Source organism: Elephantulus edwardii, unplaced genomic scaffold (genome assembly GCF_000299155.1).
Source record: "Elephantulus edwardii isolate Elephantulus edwardi_28Jun2011 unplaced genomic scaffold, EleEdw1.0 scaffold00074, whole genome shotgun sequence".
In the NCBI taxonomy this organism is placed as follows: Eukaryota; Metazoa; Chordata; class Mammalia; order Macroscelidea; family Macroscelididae; genus Elephantulus; species Elephantulus edwardii.
In genome coordinates this window covers 14,053,462-14,078,801 of record NW_006399824.1, presented here as the reverse complement: position 1 = coordinate 14,078,801, position 25,340 = coordinate 14,053,462, and the positions used below count along the sequence as shown (strand labels likewise).

The following is a 25,340-nucleotide window of genomic DNA, read 5'->3' as shown; positions in this document are numbered from 1 at the left end:
AATCAGGCACACCTTCGTCTCCAAAGAGACACCGTTGCTCCTCAGTACTTTAGAGAGGTCCCTAATAGCAGACTTTCCCATCGCAATATGCAGTATGTACAGTAGTACTTAGTTATGTGAAATGCAGTGTATGTGAGCAGTTGTATAAAGCACATTGTACATGGACAAAACACAGTGTAAATAAAAGGTTATATAAAACACAGTGAACATGTATGGGAAAAGTAAACATAAAGTGAGTAATTTAATACATGAAAAGTTTCTCTGCCTGTGAACTAATACCGTATTTTTATGATTTTACCAAAACCACTGCCCTCAAGTCAGATCTGAGCCTACATGGTGACCTTTCATCCGGTTCCACTGCCCTCAAGTCAGATCTGAGCCTACATGGTGACCTTTTATCCGGTTCCACAAATTGTAGATCTTTCTGGGAGCGGACTGTCCATCCTGCTCCCTCTGAGTGACTAGTTGAGTAAAACAACCCACTACCTTTTTGGTTAACAGCCCAATACATAATGCTCTGTGCCACCAGGCCAGCTTTCTACATGCCACATTGTATATAACCAGTGGATAAGAGTAAAGAAAATGGTAACTAGCTGAGACAAATGTCTACATTTATGTCAACCCATTTAATCCTGGTAGTTACAGGTAGGATAGTTTTTAAAAATATCCATTGAAAAACGGTTGGAACACAGAGACATTTGTGAAATTGCCCAATATTCTATACCTAGTGACTTGCAGGCGTAGCATTTGAACCTAGGCAGTCTGCTCCAGCATCCTCAATGACTGCTGCTTTATAGCAGGTAGGAAACCTAGATTCTTGTCCTAATTCTTTTAGAAGTTGGTATTGGGCCAAGGACCTTAGAACTGAGACACAAAAGGAGATTTGTATATTAGTGTTCATAGCAGAATTATTCACCCTCATAAGAACATGGAAACAGCCCAGATGTCCAACCACAACTCAACTGATTGAGAAATTGTGGTACATTCACACAATGGAATACTATGCAGCAGTCAGGAATGCTGATTTTGAAAAACACTACGTAATTTGGAAGAGATTGGAGAGCATTATGCTGAGTGAGCTAGCTCAGTCTCATAAAGACAAATACTGAATAAGACCATTATTGTAAAAATAGAAGGATAACTAGTAAAACATGTACGGGGACCCAAGGGGGAAAGAGTGGGAGCAGAGGGGTGAGGATGAGTAGGGACAAAATAATAGAGTTGCACAGTTTGGTGGGTGGAGGAAGGGAGTAAAGGAAATGGGAAAGATCTGGTGGGGACCTAATACGACAGGGTAGTTAATGGTGGTCATAGTCCAATGGTAATTAAATTCATAAAGCATAATGCTTGGAATGATTGAATGAAACACAATGGGAATGAAAGAGTAGTATGAAACACAATGTATACAAACTGTAAGCAAAGCAATATAAAATATTTTTTTTAAAAAAAGAAGTTGGTATTACGATGTGTAACTCAAAAATAAAGTGTAAGATAAAAAAATAAATCAGGGTTGTTGCTTTGTGCTCTTGAATCAGAACCGACTGATAGTGGACCCTCCACCAGATTTTCAGAGGCTATAAACTGCGCAAGAGGAGATTGCCCATCTTTCTCCTAGGTAGCTGCTGGTGGATTCAAACTGCATGAGTTTGAGTTGGCAACACAACACCTTTCCATTAAGCCACTAGAGCAAACTCAAATGTGTGTTGCCTGCTCCACAGCCAGGCAAGAAGGAGAAATATAGAATGAGTCCAGTGTAATAGAGAACAATGGGGATGGTCAGAAATTAGAAGTCTCATGTTTCCTAAAGCAAGTAGTGACTAGTTTTAATCTGTTTTGTCTTGTAGTATGTCAGATAGCCCCTCCCCCCTTCAAAAAGATAGAAGCATGGCCATATTTGCATAAATTTTCCCAGTTTTCAGTGATTGGCAAAGCCATTCATACAAATGAACTGTGTGATTTGTGACTTTTTTACTAAATTATTGCCTCTGACTTGGAGAATTTTATGATTGAATGTGCTGTTTTTGTGCTGTGATAGAAGCTTAATCTGAATTATAGAAATAGGCAGTTTAAAACAACCATCAAAGGGTATATACACTTGGAAAGTGTCTCGACACAGCCTGCATAAATATTGATTATGAGCTGGGTTAATTGAAAAGCCAAGGTATATTAATAGAATAATAAAGTGTATTTCTTTGTGCTCCTTTTATGTTGTATTAGAGTAAATCAGCAATATTTATCCAGTGTTAATTCTCAGTTTGCAGAGAGCTAATGTAATCATGAGACAAGCTTATTGAAATTCTTTTCTTAGACATAGAGACTTGCCCAAGAATGGTGACTATTAGGAACTTTAGTCAGCACTTGCTCAGAATAGTAAATACGAACATGTGATTTATGCCATTGTGTGTACAAAGCAATGTTTCCTGAGACTTTTTCTATATATATGTTGGCTGTTTTGTCTCAGGGGTTGGTTTGTTGTTTCCCCCTGCCTCTGATTATCAGATTTCCTCTTAAATCCTGGCGTTTGACATTGTTGCAGGGCCAGTTTGTCTGTGAATCGACAATAAAACATACTGGTGGTTTCACAATTAATCCAAACTTGGATTTATGATTTATGCGTGTTTATATGAATCCCTGCATTTGTTTTTATATCTGTATGTATAATTTCTGTATGTATATTCAGAAAGGTCTGTTGAAAAGAAAGGGACAAGAAAAGAGGGAGAAATCTATAGCCTGAATCTCGAAAAATGGGTTTATTCATCAATGACATCATATGAATTGTATTTTCTCTTAGTTAATAAACTATTTGCTTGGCAGGCGCTGTAAGCCAGCCACAGCTAGTCATGCCATTTCTTGGAAAAGATCTGAAGCAACTGGTAATTGAAATGATAATCATTTGATCATAGCTAGAGCTATTTGAAAATAGCTCTCATCTCCAGCTTTGTCAAGTCTGAGGAGCCATATTTGGTAAAAATGTTGCCAAATTCTATCTTTCCTAACGTTAACACTTATATACCTTAATAATTATATTCCAGCACATTGTAAACTTGAATTCTGTTGTGTTCTGTCCAGAAGCTGTCCCCATATGCTTTGAAACAATACCCAGGCTGAATTTTTATTCTGACATTTCATAATCACCATGTAATATTTATAAAATGCATGACAACTACAGAGCTTTTATTTCAAGAGGATGGTGTAGTGAAACTGAGTGAAATCATCAGTTGAAATGGTACTTTGTAGTAAGCTCCATTGTTTATAAAGTATTGCAGTGGGTTGTGTTTTTTCATGAGCAGCAGATAAAAACACAGTTTCCACTGTGTCTCCCATTTAGTGGAAGTTCATATTTAATCATGATAAGGGAGAGGATTCCATTACGCAAGTTTTAGTTTTCATTTTTGATAGAGTATTTGTTATTTTGCAGCAGCTTAACAAACTTTCATCAGGGAGCTGGAAGAGGAAAAGTGAAATTTTAGATTCTACCTTAAAACATTTTTTAAAAAACTCAATCTGTGGCTTATTATTGTATGAAGCTTATCTAAATAAATCCTTTTTGTTCACTTTGGAGTAGTGCATAAGGGGGGGAGAGAGTGTGTGTGTGTGTGTGTGTGTGTGTGTGTGTGGTGGAGGGAACAGTCATGCTTAACAGTAAAATTTGCCAAATCAGTTGTGAATTCTTTTGTTTAATAGCTTAGTGACATCTTCCTGTTGTTGTTTGTTAAAAATATTTCTAAGATTTTGTAAGCTTAGGGGTTTTCACAGCTAAGCTTTCTTCAGAAATGTGAAGTAAAAAAGAAATGAAAGAAGTCAATTCAAGCTGAAATGTCAAATGCTTCAAATAATTTAACTTAAAACCAGAGAGATGATCTTTTTAAGCCTTTTCTAAAGAATCTTCTGGTTGAGGGGCCCTCCTTTGTTCTGTGTATGAATATCTCTAAATATCTTGCAGGATTAATTCTGAGTAAAAAAAAAAAGTTGCTTGTTTCCTGGAAGCAATTAGAGATGCTTAAAATTAAAATTTATGATCCATAGGAGAAGCTGAAGTTTCAGTTGCTTTTCTCAGATTCAAAGGTTTCTTCTCACTCACCCTCTCCCCCAACCCCAAATGTATTAAAAGAAAAAGTCAGTTCATTTCTCAACTTACAAAGTTTTAAAGAAACATGAGAACGTGTAAGGTTCTTTCTTTCACATAACATTTCTGAAGTATTTCTTTTGGGGTTACATCACAGTTTTATTTAATTTTTAGGACAAAAGTTAAATTCAATATTTGTGTATAAGCCAAGGGAAAATGTACCATAAACATAGGAATTTGAGGGTGAGTCAGAGTTCTAAGAATCCTAGATTTACTTAGACCCTTTATATAGAGACAGGCTAACCATTACTCATCTAGTGCTCACTTTTCACATTTGCAATTAATTGCACTTAAAAAATTAGCTTTCTACCCAAGTGGCAGATAGGCAGAGAAAACTTTGGTAACTGGTACTAAAGGGGCTGTTAGAACTACTGCTCTATTTTGGGACACATAACCCATGTATCATATAAATTATTTCCTGACTGAACTGTTAACAGTGGAGGTGGGCTCCCATAAAAGAATTGAGTTATTGGAGATGTTTTCTCACTGAAAAACACATTTTCTGGTAGCATCAGGTTAAACCACCAAATGATATTTTCCATGGATTCTTTATTTATTCAATAGAATACTTGTCATTTACTTCAGACTCATAAATAATTGCTTGTTTTCTTCTTTTTCTCCCCTAAACACCTCTTGTAGGATGAAGTCATTGCCGTTTCTGAAAAGGTGATTGTGAAGCTTGAAGACCTGGTCAAGTGGGTACATTCTGATTTCTCCAAGTGGAGATGTGGCCTTCGTGCTGGGTCTGTGAAAACAGAGGTCTTGGGGCGAAATGGACAGAAGGAGGCTCTGCTGAAATACAGGCAGTCAACGCTCAACAGTGGACTCAACTTCAAAGACGTTCTCAAGGAAAAGGCTGACCTTGGTAAATATGATGTTTGTTTCTTAATCTAACTTATACACATGCAGTGATTTTTTTCCCCCAATTGATTTTTCTAAAAACTCTGTCAAGTGCACATCATTTATTTAACCTGAAATAATACATGAAGACAGATGATTGGGTGGCTGAGGGAGTGTATTGTCCTTTTTTTCTCCAGAACCTTCTGTATGTGCTGGATCTTAGATAATATAACACATGACTTCCAAGGCCAAAGGATAAGAGTTAATTATGGCACCTGAATTTGTGTTAATGATGAAATTACGTATTTAATATAAGTAGATATCAGGATATCTATCAGTAGCATGTCAGAATTTTGTATTTTATGGTAAGTGGGAAGCAGGGTGAACAAGAGAGATGAATTACTGAGTTAGAAGCAAGTGGGCACTGTCAAAGTAGGAAAACAGATTTCTCTGTGCATTTCGCATTTATTCATTATCCTCAGTTAGTTCCTAGAGAGGGACCTTGTCCTTGGGAAAACAGCCTCAGTGAAGAGAGAAAGACTCTCAGTGAGCTGGATTGACACACTGAACACAACAGTGGACCTAAGACCAGCAGAGATTGTGAGGACGGCACAGGTTCAAGAAGGGTTTCATTTCATTACATTGTTTGTGAGGTCGCTCCGAGGTGGAGCCAAAGCAGAGGTCCCTATACAACAACAACAAAAATAACAACAACTACATCTTCCACTATAAAATTTGAAGGAGATCTTGGGCTTCCAAATAGGCTTTGGTTTGTTTTCTTTTTTTGATTAAGTGTTTGAATCCTGATCCTGCCACTTACTTAGTATTGTGAGCTTGGACAAATGATTGACCCTCTAAACTTCAGTTGATGGGTCCTTGTGTCACAGTGGTTGTTAAAATGCTGAGCTGCCAACCAAAAGGTAAGACGTTAGAATCTACTAGCTGCTTCATGAGAGGAAGGTGAGGCAGTAGCTTCTGTAAAGATTTACAGCTTCAGAAGTTCAGTGGCAGCTCCTCTCTATCCTATAAAAAAGATCTGAGTTGGGATCAACTCATTGGCAACAAGTTTGGTTTGAGGTTTTTGGGGGGTTTGTTTAAAGTCATGTTTTTCTCTATGTTAAATAGAAGTACTTACAGGGTCATTGAAAGATGTTAGCTATAAAGATTCTAGTACAGTGCCTGGCAGGTAAAAAGGAGGGCTAGAATTAATGACATGAAATTTGTGCCTCCATCCCTTAACCTTTTCTGAGGGCTTTTTTGTGTGTTTTTTTTCTTGTTTTCTCTTCTTATTGACTTTCAGTGACTTACTCTTCTAGTATTGCTCAAGACTCATGTTGTTGACCTCTGATTGAGCCTAGTTATTTCCTCTTTAGGCAAAGGAAAGCTTCACTTTCAACATATTGAAGCCTCTTTTTCTTTCATTCTAGCACAATGCTGAGTTTTATAGCTCTATTTCACGCTTAATTCAACAACTTCCTGTTGTTTTTGTTTTTTTCAATTTTTTTTTTTATCTTAGAGCTTAACTATTACAACATACCTAGGCTATTTATTTTAATTGACTTAAAGAGATGGAAAAACACCCTTAACTACGTCCTTTTGCTTTTCATGTGATTCTGCTCTGTGGTGAGCTGTGTTGTGTTTTGAGACACATTAGTATTTTCTTGCTATTTCAGTTGAAAAATCAACAATTTCCTGGCAATTTTGGTAGATGTCAGTTGTTCATATTTTGGATATGACAGCCTTATGACAAGTGCACATTTAAAGAAAATTGTTGAGCAACTAATTTTACTTTTAAAGCCAAAACATCTATTTCTTTATAAGTAATCTTCCTATGTAGTCTGTTAATACCCTCCCAGTTTTGTGAAATGGCCAGTGACTAATCTTCTGACATGTGATAATTCTGAATAATGCATCTGGTGTGCTGGTTTCCTAATGTGTGATCTAAATTGTATTGCCATTGTCTTGTATTTTCCTTAACATTAAAAACCTTTCTTTTGTTTGTTTACTTTTTTCTTTTCTTTTCTTTTTTTTTATTAAGTTGTGGAATATACGGTTACTAATAAAAACTAAACAGGAAACCAACAGGGGACAAAAAGGATGTGTAGTTTGTTAAGCTTGTTGCCACCCATGTAAACAGAGTATTTATAGTAGTGTCATTTTAAACGTAAAACTGGTACTTTATTATTGAAGACAAAAACCCCCCCTCAATATCTTAATTGTTTCAAAAAGATGTAGAGAATTTAATCTTGAATTCTTTTTAAAAAAAAAATCTGTGATCAACCTTATTTTTTTTTTCAATTGATTCCACAGGAAATTGGATTATAGTGAATATTCAAAGTACTTGCAAGTGGTTTGGCCTAGAAAAAAATCTAGATTAGTGGTTTATAAATCTAGTTGCTCGTTGGATTCACCAGAAGAATTTAAAAATAATAGATATTGCTGAGTCTAGCTTCCACCAACTCTTCATACAGTTTGAGGCTGGGCCAAGATTGGGCTGATAAAAGTCTTCCCAACTGATTTCTAATTTTTTGAGGGTGGAAGCAGATCTAGGAGACGGTAAGATTTAACGGGAAGGTTTTGCTTCGTGGACAAGAAACACCACCTACTTTTATTTTTCTTTTAATGTAACATACCCCTTTAAGGATAGAATTTGGGGCCTTGCAATTCTTCTCAGTTGGTATGAGCTATGGGGAATTTGAGACAAACAGCTTTTGTAATTGGAATGCACACTGTGTTGTAATAATGTGGAAAGAGAAACAAAAACTTTCCTTAATGTAATGAGTTTCCATTATCTGCCAGATCTAAGGTTTACAAGTCTACTTTGCCAGGATTTCTATTGGGCACATAGGGGTGTCATTTGCTGTGTATGTGTTCCCACCCCAGCCACTTTCTCTTCAACATCTTCCTTTCTCGGTCTGCAGCATCACAATGTTTGTTGTCTGCACCTTTCTTTCCACACAGTGGTTTTCTTATCTCCCTTTCTCTTGGCCACACTGAAACCACCTCCAGTACCACATTGTTAATGGAAGTTCACACACTTATTAGGTTTTTCCTTCTGTAGAACTCCTCATTGTTCTACCAAAGAAAGAAGATGAACTGTGAGATTACTTAAGACCTCTCTTTTTCTAATTCTTTCTGATGGAAGTAAGTAAAGAATGGAAAGATCTCACTTTTCTGTGAATAAATAAAACTCCAGCATGGTTTTATGTGTATATTTATATTTTATATTTTATATTTATAGTTTATATTTTATTTATACACACATACACACACACACGTGTGTATAGCTGAGTCATTTCATCATGTTAAAATATCAACAGTAGCAAAGTAATTAGGTTGAATCTTAAAAGAAGGAATTTTAAAACACAAAAGCCAATTAAAGAACTCTTGCTCAGTATTTGCGTAGGATAAATTCCCTTTAATCCTCGTTTGTGTCACTTCCTGTCTCTCTCTGAATAGTATAAAAACAAGAATGTTCTCACAAATGTGTGTCTGCCAACAAATTAATACTCGGCAAAGAGAAACTCTGCCCCACATGGCAGCTTCCAATAACTGCTCTGATTCAAATCACAACAGCGGCTTTCCTTTTTCTCTCTCCTTCCCCCTTCAAGAAATACATTGGGACAATATTTATGGGTATCATGTTTGCCTTTTAAAGAAACCTCAGGAGTTTTCATTTAAGATTCTAGACGGCTGGTGACTAAAACTACACATGTAGATAGTGGAAAAACTAATAATCTTAAAAAAAAAACACTTCAGAGATGCGGTGGCATACACTCATCCCTCTCTCTCCCCTTTGTCTTTTTCAAAGAAAGTTCGTTCAACATGAAACCCATGCAAATAGCGACATGACTTGGTGAAGTGTTTTACCTTCTTTCAAACTGTTTCATTCTAAGGTTCATTAAAAAAAAAAACCAACCTGTGTTAAAATAAAAGGGTTAAGGAATGTATTATTCATAAGTATAATGAACACAAGAACCTGTTTTTCCAGAAGAATTGGGTTGATTAAATCATTCACTACACAGGCCACTAGTTATTTATTTTTGTCTTTAGAATTACAGTACTTAGCTTTTGTAATAAAGTGGAGTTGATGCCCATATTTGGCATGGCAGTTGAAAGTAGTCAAATGAATGATTTCATTTCCTAAAATCTTGAACTGCTAAGGAATAGAAACACTATCAGTTAAACATAGAAAACTTGCATTTTTTTTTTTAATTCCTTGGGCTATAGTTTTGGGGGGAAAAAACCTCCTCAAATTATTTTATATAACACTGCTTCTTACAGAGTTCCTTCAAGTGAAGTATGAAAGCTGCAATGTAAGCTTTATTGGCCTATAAATATGTCATTATAGTTGGACTACATTTATATGCTTTGGATTGTTGTTAAAGCCAAGAAAATATGTCTCTACAGGTTGACTTTTTATTGAAACCCTTTGAGGCATACAACTGAATGTATTTTAGGCCAAGGTTATTAAAACAGCATTTTCATTTTTTTGTAGCAGACTCATTGTCAATTATGCTGCCACAAACTGTCTGTCTATGGGCAGTTATGAATGGTTTCATCTCTGAATGTGTCTTTAGGAAAGAAAAAATAAACAACAAGAAAAGATAGAGGAGTCTGAGTTGAAATCGAGAAAAGAGATCAAAAGATTGTGGGTGTGGGTATGGCTGAATTTAATGATGGGGGTTCCCTTGGTTCAGTTTCTGTTTCTAAAGGCCTATCAAACTGAGAACCAGCAGCTTCCCCGTTGTTTCTGCCACTGGGACTTTCGGTGTACTTTTGGGAATAGACAGCATGGTGGTATTCAAAGAGCAGAGGAGGCATCAGGGGACTCAGCCTTGTGTAGCCCTGTGACTTACTGTTTCTACAGCTTCCAGTTTCTTGGATGTACAATGGGACCCTGGCTTTATCTCATTAGTCGTTTTAGAAGGTCAGCTGAGAGGAAGTGGGTCCATATCCATGGAGTCAATATTTATGACCTTAAAGCCTGAAGTGGTATTGCCATTAGATTATCGTCATCAGAAGGAGGCTCCATATCAGAGGGACTGCAGAAATGCAGTGTTCCCTGTGTCGGCTTATTTGTCCCTTTTGGAGTTTCCGAATCACACAGTGTAGTGGTTAGGACAGGGTTTGCCCTTATTACTGTCTGCCTTCATAGGAGACTGTTATTAAGTCCTTCAGCTCTTTGCTTTGTTGTTTGTTTGTTTATACATGCGTTTATCTCACACGTAATGTTTTCTTTTGGAAATTTCTGTAGGAATAAGCTGAATTATATGTGGTCAGTGGTGTAAGTGGCTAGAAATTGACTGAGGCTTTTGCTTAGAAATTCTGGAATCTTATATTTCAAGTGATCATTTAAGAACACTTTATTTATTTATTTGAATTTTATACTGGTTTACATACAAAGCTCATGAAGTTCGTATACATTGTTTTTCACTTTTGAGTTTGGGGTGTCCAGCTGCTTCCAGGGATGTGGCTGTGAAGAGATCCTCTCTATGTTGAAGAAAATAGCACATAAGTTTCCATATATGAAGTAAGCTAAGGTGTTGAGGTGTTGACAGTTTGTTATGCCAAAGATTCTTTGACCTTGCACACCTAATGAACATATTAAAGACACACTTCTTAGCTTGACAACAGTCTTGTTGTGACCAACTCATAGCTGACCTTCCAGCGATTTTACAGACTTTAAATGTTGTGTGAGGAAATTGCCAATCTTTCTCCCTCAGAGCAGCTGGTGGATTTGAACTACCTGCCTTTGTGTTAGCACTACAGCTCCTTCCCACTAGACCACCAGCACTTCCATTAACTGTCTTATAAGGATATTTAGTATTTCTATTTTAACTTATGTTTGGCTGTCTGTACCATTTTCTTTAACATTGTTAGTTGAGTAGTTTCTTAGATGCTGTAGTGTTATGTGATTATATCCATGTATTATTAATATCATGAAGAAGTTCAGAGGATAGCCTCCTCACGAAAGCAGATTTGGCTTGCGTAGTATCTTCAACCTTGGGTTAGAAATCAATTCTTGATGGGGCATATAAAAAAGTTATGGTGATACTTTACAAAATATTTTCTCATGAAATCCTCTGACAACATTTTTGTGTGTACCATGCATTCTTTAAAGATTCTTCTCTTAACAGAGTTAATATTGAAGAAGGATATCCAAATGGTAAAATGGCTCTTTCAGAAGGTTGTCCTGTGCATTGTAAACCAGCTGCATCAAGGTCTCCTGAAGGTGGACCAAGTTACACTTCTAAGAATTACCATCCAAGATATTGAAAGCTTCAGAGCAGCTCATAGATAGGATATGTTCTATGAAACCTTAAAGGAAATTAGTTCATTTCCTGTCTAAGCTAAAATTCAATTTGTTGTTGTTGTTGTTGATTGCCTTTGAGTCAAGCATGACTCACGACCCTATGAACAAAAGGCCTGAAGCCTCTCTACAACTATCAACATTTATCATAGTTCATAGAATTTCTGGAGGCGTGTTTTTAGGAAGTGGATGCCACTCCTGCATCCATACCTGTCATAGTATGTTGTTATGTACCATTGAGTCACCTGCGATGTATAGTGACCCTGTGTACAGCAGTTCTGAACCCTTCCCTGTCCTGAGCCAGTCTCACTAACTTTGACACACCAATCCCCATTGCCCCAGTTCCTGTATCAGTCCATCTCATCGGGGTCTTAGTCATATTATAATTTAACGTTGTCCTAAAATTTCAGTACAAAGAGAGTAAAAAATGTTGTGACATGCATAAGGAACACTGAGATTCTATTAATGCATTGTTGTTGAGTTGGAACTAACTTATAACTGACCCTCCACTGGATTTCCAAGACTAAATCACATGGGAGGAGACTGTCCATCTTTCTCGCTCGAATCTACTGATGAATTAGAAACACCAGAGAGTCTTAATCTTCCGATTAGCAGTGTAGGTTTCTACAGGCGAGCTCACCAAAGCTCCCTGGGGTTCTGTTAAGGGTGGTAAACATTTCTGGAAATGGTTAACATGATGAACATGATAAACACAAAGAATGTCACTGAATCTTATCTGTGAAGATTATAGAAAGAGCAAGTGTTTTCTTACCTAGATATTTACCACAATAAATAAGAGTCATGAAGAAAATAACTGGTCATTGTTACTGCCATGTTGCCATCATTCCTGAAGGTCCACTTGAATTGAAGACAGTTTTATTGGAATTTCTGTTGACTTGCAGTTCTTCCTGTCCTTCCTAGAGTGAGGAAAGCTTTTCAGGATTCCCAACTTGTATCCCCTTTTGATGATGGAATGAAATGGACACATAACCAAAGAAGAGATTTTGGGTTTAAGAGTTGTTCTCCTAATTTTAGAACTTAGAGGTGTCAGGGATGGTTTATAAAAATGAAGTGAAAGTGGAACTTTTAGTGCTATTTTTAGGATCCAAGTTAGCGGTACTCACCATCTAGATATGATAAATAGTATCCTGGGAAGGCAAGGTAAGAAACGAATGCATTTGGGGGGAATTTTTCATAGAATTTTCAGGCCTATGGTGATGTTGAGTTGATGTTTTTTTCTCCCTATTTCTCAACATTCCTCAGTCTTCTCTTTATTTACTCTAGTTGGGTTTTTTAAAATCTTCTCTAGGATGTGCTTCAGAATCCCTTACCATTGAGACTACTTCTCTCAGGACACACTTTGGATGTTCTTGTGGGATGGTTTAGTCACACTGTAAGAGCTCATCTTTGCTGAGAAACCCAGAGCAGAGTTAGGAATGGTTTCTGGTGGAGTTAAAGCCCTGATGCCTCCATTGTACAGGATGTGAGCTCTGGAGCCCAGCATGGCATCTTCTAGAAGTGATGTACCATTGGTAAAATACATAGACTCTCATCTCTAAAGTTGAATATCTTTTCTATTTCTCAGAGCAACGAAAGGGGTGAGACAGAATCTTGCCAACTTGTGTTCCAGAATCTGTGTCTTCTGAAGTTTGGTTGCCTATTTTTAGTTAGGGATCTCTAGGTGGTATATTCTGTACTGAGTTAAGTTGTAAACCCAAAAACGATGGTCTTCCTTTGGCTATTCAAAGCCACCGGTGGTTTTGTGGGAGAAAAATTGAAAAATTGACATTCTCCTCCAGTGTAAGTTATAGCTTCCTGAAAACCTGCCAGAAGGCCAGCTATGAGTCAGTTCTGACTCAATGACAATGAATTAAATTGACTTTAGTTGTCTTTTTTAAATCACAGTAGGATTAAGTGTAGACTATTCTTTTATTCAAGGAGCTCTGGTGAGATATACATATATCGCATATAGCATATATCATATCTATCATATATCATATATATTATATATATATATATATAGCTTCTAACTCATCAACCCTGTTTTATTCTCTGTTAAGCACCATAGTTCACTAAGATGGCAGGAGCCGTATGAACTCTTTTGACGGGATGGTTTACTATTATGGCAGGATGATTCAGTATCAGTGATAGGCCCTTAGAACTTGTATAGTTCCCACAGTGGTTTACTGCCATTTATAGTGTAGGACTTGCCCAATATTTTTTCTTTTGTCTTTGTGAAGGCTCATGAGACTCATCCTGACTTTTAGGCTGTTCCAGCAAAGTTACACACAAAGCAGCAACACTTCCTTAAATTACCATTATACAGCAGCTGAATTCCTTGTCATGCTGCTCGTTTCTTGTTTTGTTTTTATTTTGGTGCTTTATGTGTCTAAAGGAACGTTATAGCCACATCAGTGATAAAAGACCATGATGGAGAAAAGAACAAATCCATGTTTGGGTCTGAGTAAGGTAAACTGTCACATAACTGTTTTTCTCTGGTGATTACCATTTGATGGGAAGATAACCAAAGATGAAGGATAAAGTCAGTTGTAACCTGGTTCCCTTTGGCTGGATGATTTAGATCTACTTGGAACAGTCTTTTAGACAACCTTGACTATATACAAACTCATATCTGGTATCCTAATTTGCAACTTTGAGCAATGGGTTTGCATTGGATGATAGGAATGGGCCTACTGTGAAGAATGGTATTGACTCTACACCTCTGCTGTGCTTTTAAAATTCATCTTATGGGACAGTTTCCCCTTTAGTTGGAGGCACATGATGCTGTTCCCTTCTTTTTCTCTTTAAAATGTTTGTGTTTGCCCTCTACTCAGCTGGTCATTAGCGGCTTTGTGATTCCTGATGTTAGGCTGTCATTACGGCTGTTCTCTGTCACACCAGCAGCACCTCAGAATGCAACGTACATACATCCTCCGTGTGAATTGATGTGACTTTCCCCAGGCGGTTTGTGAGCAGATATTTGATTTGGGCATTTAGGCTTAATTCTCTTTGGTATTGACATGGATGCTTCTGAACAGCTCGTTTATCTCTTAGAGCATTTTAAATGTGAGGTCTTATTGCAAAACATTAATTTTCTTAAATGTCAAAGATTCACTCCCCTAACATGTGTTGACGTCTGTAGTTTGTACAGGTCACTGCAGAGGACTGCTGAGGTTTCGATGATCACCCTGTTTCAATAAATGTCTTTAGAACACGTGGAATAATAGTAGGCTCTCGGATGCCTTATGAAGTGCTTTGTGCACAGTAGGGGCTGAGCAAATAGAACCTTTGATACGGACTTCTCCGAGCTGTCTCACCTGGCACATTTTCACCTAGTACTATGAAATGAAGCCATGTTGTCTTGCTTTGACAAGTCTTCCTCTGCGTCTCCTCACATGTTGTTTCTATTTTAACAATTCCCAGCCTTTCTTATCCTTTGACTTGCTTTAAATATTGATTCTCAACACGTGTCCCTTTCTTTAATAAACTGTTGGTTTTGTGCACTATCAAGACAATTCCGACTCCCAGCAACCTCGTATGACAAGAGAACTGTCATGCAGGGATCCCTGTATTATAATCTTCATGGGAGTAGAGTGCTAGGTCTTGTCTCTTACAGAGCGACTGGGAGAGGTGAACTACTGACCTTTCTGTTAAAAGACAGGTGCTTAACCATAGTACCACCAGGAATTTTTGATCAGTAACCTGCTACTGAGTAAAATATAAAATATGCCCTGTCTCCATACCTTTTCAACCTGTATGCAGAGCAGATTATCTGGAAGGCTGGGCTCTAGGAGGAGAATTGTGGCATCAGGATTGGTGGAAGATCTATTAACAATCTGCGTTATGCGGATGACACAACCCTGCTTGCTGAAACTGAGGAGGACCTCATGCACTTGCTGCAGAGGGTCAAGGACTGCAGCCTTCAGTATGGACAGAAGCTCAATGTCAAGAAGACTGCAGAAGAACAGTCAGTAAACCACCATTTAGTCCTAGCCTTATTTTTCCCTTTTTAATGATTTTCTAAAATTTTTCTTTTTTCATATATAACTAACTTTCCATGTTCATTTTGAAAATCTAAGCAATGCACACAAAGCAAAAAGCAGAAAATGTAACTTGTATATTTTCTTAACACCCAAAAGTTAATGCTGTTAGCGCTTATATATGTGCCAGTGTGTACAAATGTGTATGTATAGGCAAGAATTCATATGCACATGCTTTTCCCCATGAAAATTGTATATATTGTTTGGAAGGTTTCCTCCTTTCCTCAGGTTAATTTGCATAGATCTATTATAGGTGACTAGACAGCACCTAACAACAGTTATATGACTATGTCTTCATGTTTAATATACTCTTCCTATTTTAATCTGACTGTATAATGTTTCATATAGAGCTCTTTTCATACTAGTAGGAAGCCCTGGTGGTGTAGTCTTAGAGTTTCGCTGCTTATCCATAGATTACACTTCTCTGGAAGTTCTGATCTTCCAGCTGCAACAACAACTGAAGTAGAAAGGTGGACAATCTTCTCCCTTACAATTTAGACCCGTAGAAACCCACTAGAGAGCCAGATATGAGTTGAAACTGACTCGACGGCTATGTGTGTGAATGGATGTTCATATTAACTTCCTACTATTGGATGTTATTGTTACTTTTAATTTTATACCAGTTGTGAAATTATTTTAGCTGTGTGCATATCCACAACCATTATGTGTGTTTAGGAGAACTGTGGACTTCAAAGGGCACAGAGAATGTTAAGACAGGCTGGCTGTGTCTCCTTATCTCTTATCACTCTCCCTGTGTTAATGTTCAGCGTTAGCCTAACTTCTTAGCCCTTTCTCTTTAACCATGCTCCCCTCTTCACTCCCCTGTGTCTCAGACTCTTCAGGATGTTGGGGGTGGCACGTTGCCTTTGCTCAGTCTTGGAACAGCCCTCTAGGTCTCTTACCTAAGACAGCTCTCCCTTTTCTTCACCCACTTCAAGCTGTTCGAGCCCTTGTTGGCCATCCAGCTCGTAGGACTTGTCTTCCTTTATTAAGCTCTTATCTTATCACACTTAGTGTTGCTACCACCTTACTGAGCACCTTAGTCTGTAACTGCCAATATAATGCAGTATCTTTTCTGTGTGTGTTTGTCTTATCTGCCCAGTTACAGTCTTAACTCTATAGTGTAGGTACTCTAACTTCAAAGCTCTGACTAGTAGGTTAGGTAAACATGCGGCTTTTATGGCCAGCCTCCTCTGAAATTCTCTGTTCTTTGCTCACCTGGAATGGCTGTGTGCATTTGAAGTTGGATTGATTCCTTTAACAAGCACCTCCTAAGACACCCTCTAGTGGAGGGGCTGTCTCATGGACACTGGTAGGAGAAGGGACCTCCTTGGGCTTGGGGGCTTCAGTTGCTAATAATCCTCGGCCTAATTGGTAGCCAGCCATCTTTAGACTCATGCTGGAAAACTTTCTGAGTGAGAGCTGTTGAACGGCTTGGAAGCTAGTGTGCTAGCCTTGGAATTTGTATTGTTACAGTCTACAAGTACGCGTGTGCACGTTTTACATATTAATCCCGGTGTTTATTAATTTCTCCCTTCCTCAGAGGAATGAGTTTCATGTTTCAGGATTATAGCAGTGACAAAAATGTGCAGGGAAGGAAACAAATCCAGACTGGACTTGCTCGGCCTTATCTTTTTTATTATCAGCTTGCTTGTAATCTGTCTCTTTTTTAGGTGACAGGTTGTTAAGGAAATGGTTTTAGCACAGAATCAAATGCTGCTTATTCTGGGCAATTGTGCGATCTTAATCCTTGCCTCCCTTAAAATGGTTACTTGGTAATCATGATGGAGAGTATTCCTTCCCCACCTTCCAACTCCCCATTCTTACTGCTTTGGTTCACAAAGAAAGTATTCTGCTAAGCCTTACAGAAACAATGCTTCGTGCCTGGCCTATTCTCTCAATAAGAAATAAAACATTGTTTTCATAGCAAGGGCTGATAATAAGGCAGATTTCAAAGCATGATGAAACATATACTTTTCTAGCAAAGAAAAACCTATAGTTACCTGGCTAATTATCCATCACGTGATGGCTGTGTGTATAAATATAGGCTTTTCACATGTGCAGCCTCTGTGTGGGTTTATATATATTTTTTTAAATTGGGAGTGCTCATTTAGACCTCATTGTTTGATATTAATGTTTTAAGTCAAGTATTGAGCACAATGAGCAAATGTGAACGCTACTACTGGTTTAGGGGTAGCTTCATGCTGACCACTAGATTAAACCTTTGTGGCAGGTTTTGATATAGTGGAAAGAACATGGGCTTTGATAGGCTTGGGTTCAAATGCTGATTACATGACTTGTGTGAATGAGAAAGCTTTGGTTCTTTCTTGGATTGCTTCTTCAGAGCACTCAGACTGATCCAGGATTGAACTGATCATGGCCCCAGTTTTCCAGGAGTCATGAAAACCTTCAGGATTGTTTTTAAGTTCTTGTACTAGGATTTTAGCATAAAATAATGCAGTCTTTTTTTATGCTAGAACCTGTCTTCGACGAGGTCCAGCGAGGGTGCATCTCACATGCTTTGGGCATGTTGTCAAGAGGGTCTAGTCCTTGGAAAAGGCATCGTGCTGGGAAGGGTGGAGGACAGAGAAAGAGAGGACCCTCCACGAGATGGATTGACTCAGTACCTGCAACAGTGGGTGTAGCAAAGAGGAGCAGGATAGGGCAAGGTTCCCATCTATTGTTCAGAGGGTTGCTATGTGTATTAGTCAATTCCATGGCCTCTAAAAAGAAAAATATTATAAGCTATTCACTTTTTGTTCCTTTTGATCACTCATACTATAGCTGAGAGTTAATCTTCGTTATTAGAAAATGTGGTACCAGAAGTTATCTGACCTTTACCAACTCCACAATGGGGAAAAGCCCCTACCACCAAAATCCACAGTACAAAACCAATTTTACTGAGGTCAGACTTATCCCTCACACTCCCTCACCTTTTCCCACCCACCCCAACACTAATCGTACTGCTCTACTGGGTCCACAATCCATTACAATAGCTCCCAGAACAAACAGGACCATGCTCATGATTATTAGGTTTATCAGAGAAGTCAAAAGGTAAGTCTGGTTGATAGCAGAATACAATCACTCAATCAGGACAGCTGAGGAAATATACTCACAGGTCCCTCAGCCTTTAGCTTTGCAGCTTTAGGTCAGTGTTACAAAGCTCTTGTTTGCCGAGTCAAACATGACTCTTAGTGACCCTATGAACAAAAGACCGGAAGTCTTTCTATAACTATTGTTGTTTCTCAAAGTTCAGAGAATTTTAGGAAGTGGATGCCACTCCTGCCCCTTAGTCCTGCCAACTATGGCTCCCCACCACCCGCCCTAGTCCTGCAGCAAATTTGGGCAAGGGCTCCTAGCTCTGGTTCCATTGAGATAGCAATCCCAAAGTGAGCTTGTCTCACATCAGATCTCCAATTCTCTGCTATGGCGGTGAATCCTATGGCTTAAGCTGGTACAGGAATCTCTGGTCCCAGAAGGTGTGTCCTGCCTCCCTGCTGCTTCTTCATTGGTGGTAAGATTCTCTAAATCTGTCCCTGAATCAGCTCAATTTAGTGATGAGACTGGCCAATCCCCTTGTGGATAGACTAACATACCCTATTCGTATCTTCCCACCCCTCCCCAGGGCAAAGTCAAATCAGTGGCTAGGAAAGCCATGTTGAACAATAAACTCCTAACGCAGGTAGCTACGGCCAATATGTAACTGTTGAGCGCTTGAAATGTTTCTCCTGTGCCTAACAGACAGAACTGTAAGTTTGCTTTCATTTTAATCAATTTAATTTAAAATGGAAAAAAACAACAACAATGAAATATTTCTGTTAAACCTAACTTTCTTATTTTGTTAGGATTATGTTTTACTCGAATTGTTGAATATTGAATATGCCAATTAGATGTAAATGTAGTAGCTGGGGACCCTTGTTGGCCTAGTGGGTAAAGCATTCTACTGCCAACCCAAAGGCAAATGGTTTGACTCCACCAGAGGGAGAAAGATGGGCTGTCTCCTCTTGTGCAATTTACTGTCTCTGAAAACCTGTTGGCAGGTCAGCTATGAGTCAGTTCTGACTCAGTGACAGTGAGTGTGTTGTTTTGTTTGGTTTTTTAATTTTTTTAAAAGATGTAATATACACATCAGTCTTCAAAACTTAATTCAAAACAAAACGTAATAATAAAACTCTCATTAATAATTTTATATTGATTAAGCAAATAACGTTTGGTCTTTATTTTTGAGATCTTTTTGGGATTCATTTTTCCTTTTCCTTTTTCATTTCTCTTTAATGTAACTGCTAGAGAAGGTTAAATTGTGTATCTATGACTCACGTTGTATTTATATTGGAGAGTGCTGATCTAAAGAGATTTAGGCAGCTGCGATGTTTAGCCAACCCTTTTATTTCGAAGTAGAATCACTGTTTGTGCACTGAGTACTTAATAAGGCCAGGACACTATGCTTGCTGGTGAAGAAAGATGGAGATGAAAGAGGCCTAACTCCTGCCCTCAGGACCTCAGAGTGTAGCAGGGCAGATAGACGTAACTGTGTTATAAGGGTGGTATTGCCAGGGCATGGATGAAGGTATAAGCTGACTGAACTGGGAGCACTGAAGGTGGTTCTTGCCTGTGAGTAAGCTTGTAAACCCTTGAAGAGCAGACATTGTAATTCTGTGTCTCTGGTAATGGTCTCTTATACATCATTGCTGAATAATTGGGGAGATTCCCATTTTATGTGATCTTCCTATTCTACCAGAGTATTACTGGAAATGCAGAATCTTGTGGTCATCTCTCTTCTAGATATTCTCTTTTCTTTTAGGGTTTATTTATCCAGTTAGGAACTTGGGCTTTGTTCAGCCTAAGTTTTCCGAAAAGAAATCATTATTTTAAATGCTGATCTTTCTCTGTCTTTGATAAATACATGGCAATTCATGTCGAGCTTGTCTGGTTAACAGAAGAAATATATTGAAAATTCCTCATTGCCAGGTTTAACATTCTGCCAAAGCTTTAGCATATCTGACCAGAAAATTTTAGAAAGATTGAAGATCATTAAGCTTAAGATTCTTGGTTTATTTGGATATACTGGATTTCTTTTGTTTTAGAACTAATGATTTTTCATGCATAGTACACTCTGACAATAAAGAGAAAGCAATTGAATCTCAAAAATGTAAGTCTTTATCCTCTCATTTACTGTCCTTGATGAAGCAAAGCACTATCTTCACATCATATTCTGAGGGCATAGCCTAAAAGCTAAGGGGAAAAGTTAACAATTTCAAATGACCAACAAGAGAGCTTTTCCATGAAAATGCCAACTTTCTGCCTTGCTCCATTATTCATGGTTGTAAATGGAGCTAGTATTGGTTAATCAAATGAATTTATATAAAGCCATTTTCCCCAAAGGCAATATTAGTGGTAGATCTTAGAAAATCAGAAAATTCACCGTGGGCAGAACTTTCTGGCTGACTAGAAATTTCCCCTGTCATATCTTCATCCAGGGAGTGAAGGTAGGGGTGTAGTAAAATATCTACAGGCTGTCCTTTGGAGTAACTGTAGGTTTGGTCACAAACCATTATGGTGAAGTGTATATCACAACATAAGCTAGTCACACAACATTTTAGGGTTCTAAGTGCATATAAAAGTTATGTTTGCTCTATACTGTAGCCTATTAAGTGTTTTATTGCACTGTGAAAAAGTTTGAAATATTGCAAGAATTGTCAAAAAGTGACACGGAGACACTAAGTCAACACTTGCTATTGGAAAAGTGGTGTAGAAAGATTTGCTTGACACAGGATTGCCACAAACATTCAATTTTATATTTTTTTTTTCTAAAAAAAGAGCATGAAATGTCTGTGAAGTACTGTAAAATGAAGTACCATAAAATGAGGTAAGCCTACATACGAGAGCTGGAGAGTTCAGAGCTTAGCAAGATTTATGTGTTAGTCTTCTCAAGGTTAGACACAGTTTGTGATTGTGCACCTGAGAAACTTAACGTGGACCAGGAAGCAGTTGTCAGAACAAAGCAAGGAAACACTGCAGGTTCAAAATCAAGAAAGGATTGTGTTGCGGATACATCCTTTCTCCATACCCTTTTAATCTGTGTGCAGAACAGATTATTTGGGAGGTTGGACTTTATGAGGAAAAGTGTGGCATCAGGATTGGAGGAGGACTCATCAACAACCTATGCTATGCAGATGACACAACCTTGCTGAAACTGAGGAGGACATGAACTGTTTGGTGCAGAAGGTCAAGGACTGCAGTCTTCAATAGGGACTGAAGCTCAATATAAAAAAAACCAAGACTTTTACCACTAGGCTAATTGGCAGCACCATGATAGATGCAGAAGAGATTGAGATTGTTAACACATTCAGGTTACTTGGTTCCACCATCAACATTCTTGACTTCAGCAGTCAGAAAATCAAAAGACAAATTGCATTAGGAAAATCTGCTGTCAGGGACTTCTCCAGAGTGCTGGAGAACAATAATGTCAGTCTAGAGACTAAGGTGTGCCTGATTCAGGTCATGGTCTTTGCAATTTCTTGTTACACATCAGAAAGCTGGACAGTGAATAAAGATGATAGAATAGTTAAGTGATGCCTTTGAGTTGTGGTGCTGGAGAAGAATACTGAACAGACCCTGTAGTGCCAGAAAACAAACAAGTCTGTCCTGGAGAGTGAAGCCAGATTGCTCTTTGGAGGCAAGAATTTTGAAGCTCCATCGGTCTTGTCATGCTTTGGGCATGTTGCTAGGAGGGACCAATTCTTGGAGAAGGACATCATGCTTGGAAAGATGGAGGGACAGTACAGGAGAGAAGGACTCAGAATGAGATGGATTGACATAGTACCTGAGATAATGGCGGTAGGTGTGTCTGAGATAGTGAAACTGGCTCAGGATAGGGCAGAGTTCAGAGCTACAGTGCAGAGGGTCACTATAAGTCATGGTGGACTCGATGGCACATAACGACAATGTGATAGTCATCATCCCACCCCTCATGCCTCCCATGAAAATGTAACTTGGCCATTAAGGCATATGTCTTAATATGCTGTTGGGAAAGCATCTGAATCACCAGTTCCTAATTGAGAACCAGTTGATGGATGGCATTCAATTGATGGCAGTAGCTTGAAAAGTTAGCTAGGAACCATAGGGGACAATGCATTTATGTTGATTGAGGACGAACGACTCAGAAGAGGAAGGTAAGAATGGCTACCCACAGCTCAAAGAATGTAATAAACATTGCTAAATGGTGTAAGTAGAAACTGGTGGACTATTGTATATTTTGCAGAATTTCTCAAGAGACTATATGCTTTTTTCACTTCAGTAAGGCCATTCATAGTGTTTAACTGTTTCTGAAATAGGTCGGTCGGGTCTATAAAAAGATTATAAATTACCTTTTAAAGATTGTTTCTTTTCTGTTTATCCCTTCAAAACACAGTCTTCAAAAATTTCAACTCTGTGAGGTTTTTTATTTTCATATTTTTCTTGCGCACCTGACTGAGGTGCTGGAGAATTGCATCTGCTGTTAAAGACCTTCGAGTCAGCTCCTCCTCATAGTGACCCTGTGTACAATAGAATGAGCTGCTGTCTGGTCCTGCACCATCCTCACATTCTCTGCTGTGACTAAGCCTGTTGCAGTCCCTGGGTCAACCCATCTCATTGAGGCTGTTCCTCTCATTCTGTTAGTACACTTTTTCAAGCATGACAGCCTTTTCCAAGGGCTGTTCCCTCCTGAAGACATACCCACAGTCCCTTTTGCTAAGGGCACTCTAGCTGCTCTTCTTGTAAGAGAGTTTTTGTTCTTTTGGCAGTCCATGGTGTGTTCAAGATTCTTTTCCAGCATTACGACTAAAAGGCACCTGTTCTTCAATCTTCCTTATTCATTGTTCTAATAGTGCTTTAAAGGAGTCTCTGGGGGTGGTCCAAATGGTTAATATATTTAACTACTAACTGAAAGGTTGAAGCTTTCCGTCCACCCAAAGACACATTGGAATAAAGACCTATTCTAAAAACCAGCAATTGAAAACCTTGTGGTGCGTCCACAGTTCTACTGTGACACACATGGGGTTGCCCTGAGTTAGAATGACTTCAGAGCCACAGCTTGGAGTGGTGCTTACCCACTGACCTTGGAAAACCTCTTCCAGAAAATTTTTATATCCACAAAACTTTCAATACTACTTGAAGACATTCATGAGTACCCTCCTGAATTGGTCTAGGGACTGGTGGTTGTTTCATTCTCTTCATAGAGCTATCGTGCTATGAAGAAGGAAGACAAGGACATATGTTCACCTTTATCGTGAGGCTGGTAGTCTTCCACTTCCAGAGATGAAGGTTTCTGGTTTTCTTGCACATGAGAGGGTGGGGGAGGGCATGCCTTTCTCATTCCATTTATTTCTCTTGTATTTTCAGGTTATGCATTTTGACAGCCAGAGTGGTTAATAGATTAATCTTGTTTACTACTACCCTAAGTCCGGATATGCCGTGGACCTGTTATATTTGTGTTCATTACTTCCTCACTAATGTGAACTAAGGAACTTTATAACATTGGGAAGCCCTGTGAAAACCTCCCTTGTTAGTTTTTAATTGCCTCAAGACAATTGTAACTCATGAAAACTCCATAGGTGACAGAGTACAATTGCTCCATAGGGTTTTCTGGGTGCTGATGGTGCGTTAGTTAAAGCACTCATCTGCTAGCCTGAAGGTTGGTAACTGGAAACCATATTCCACCAGAGAAAGATTTGTCAATTGGTTTCTTCAGAGATTTTAAGCTCAAACCAAAGCACTGCCCTTGTGTGACAGTTTTGGACACCCTAAGGGAGCAGGTCTACCCTGTTCTGGACACATAGGGTGAGTACAGTATGGTCAACAGCCATGGGTTCTATGGCTAAACTAGCAGGTCAGTCCCTCTGTGTTGCTGCTGAGTGCTGATAATTAGGTTCATGATTGCATGCACAGGGACCCTGCCACTCAAGGATTTTCTTTAGTAAACTGGAACATGCTTTTCCAAAACTTAGATTTTATATATCGGGCTTTCATAAAATGAGGTCTTTAATATTCTGTAGAAAGACAAGTTGTTGAAATGAAAATTGGTTTAGTGACTACACCAACAGCAATATGTTTATTGTGTGAAACAATCCCATGTTCAATATTCTAAATATTTCTAAATCATGACTTTTGGTCTTTTACTTGGAGATTGCTGTATATTGCTTATGGTTATAAATTTGGCATCTTTTTCTGGAAATATTAGTTGAAGCCAAAAAAAAGAGAGAGATATTTTTCTCTCTCTCTAGCTTTCTGATCAAGATTCTGTTTGCTATTTACTAAATTGCATAAATTGGAGAGAATGACGCCTTCCTCCTGTCTACCATAATTATGATGTCTGGCAAGGAGCTCTGGTGGTATAATCCATAGCCATTTGCACTGCTTAATCCAAAATATTATCTGGCATGTAAAATGTACTCAATACATATGTTAGATAAATGCATGGATGATTACACCTTCGATATCGCAGTTATGTAATATTGGGTAAGGACTTGGACTTGAATTTGAACTCAAGTTCCTTAGTTCCTAGCTACAGTTACAGCCTTCTCATTTATAAAATACTGGGGATAATAAGTCATAACCTCATGGTATTTGACAGAGATTCCTTTTGGTAAAGAACATTGAATTCTAGGTGCTTAGGATAGATAGCATGTAGAACACTAAAGCATTTCATAAGTGGTAACATTATAAACTATTGGATTTTAATTGAGAGGTTATATTGAATTTTAGCACATTTGTATACGAATCTCACAATTTTTGTCGTATCTGAATAACTCGTATTTTGTTTTTATAACTTAATATTTTTTAAATTAACTACTCTTGAACGTTAATAGTTTTATATTTTTATATTAATAGAAAAATTTCCATCACTAGTATAAATGGATCTAGAAATTTAGAAATTACTTTTTTTACTATGAAGGCAACCCCATTTTTCCTTGTCTTTTCATCTCCAGAGTAATATATGGTCATCTGGCTCAAAATGCCCCATGCCAGTCCATCTCATCTC

The 25,340-nt window shown here is 38.2% G+C and overlaps 1 protein-coding gene across 2 annotated transcripts in view; it reads left to right on the top strand.

The window, feature by feature from the left end:
- Positions 1-25,340, top strand: part of ARID5B (AT rich interactive domain 5B (MRF1-like)) — a 249,592-nt gene that overhangs the window by 44,225 nt on the left and 180,027 nt on the right. For both annotated transcript variants that reach the window (XM_006889028.1, XM_006889029.1), the window contains exon 3: positions 4,766-4,991. In XM_006889028.1, the coding sequence (XP_006889090.1) occupies positions 4,766-4,991 (226 nt within the window). The remainder of the gene's footprint in view (positions 1-4,765; positions 4,992-25,340) is intronic.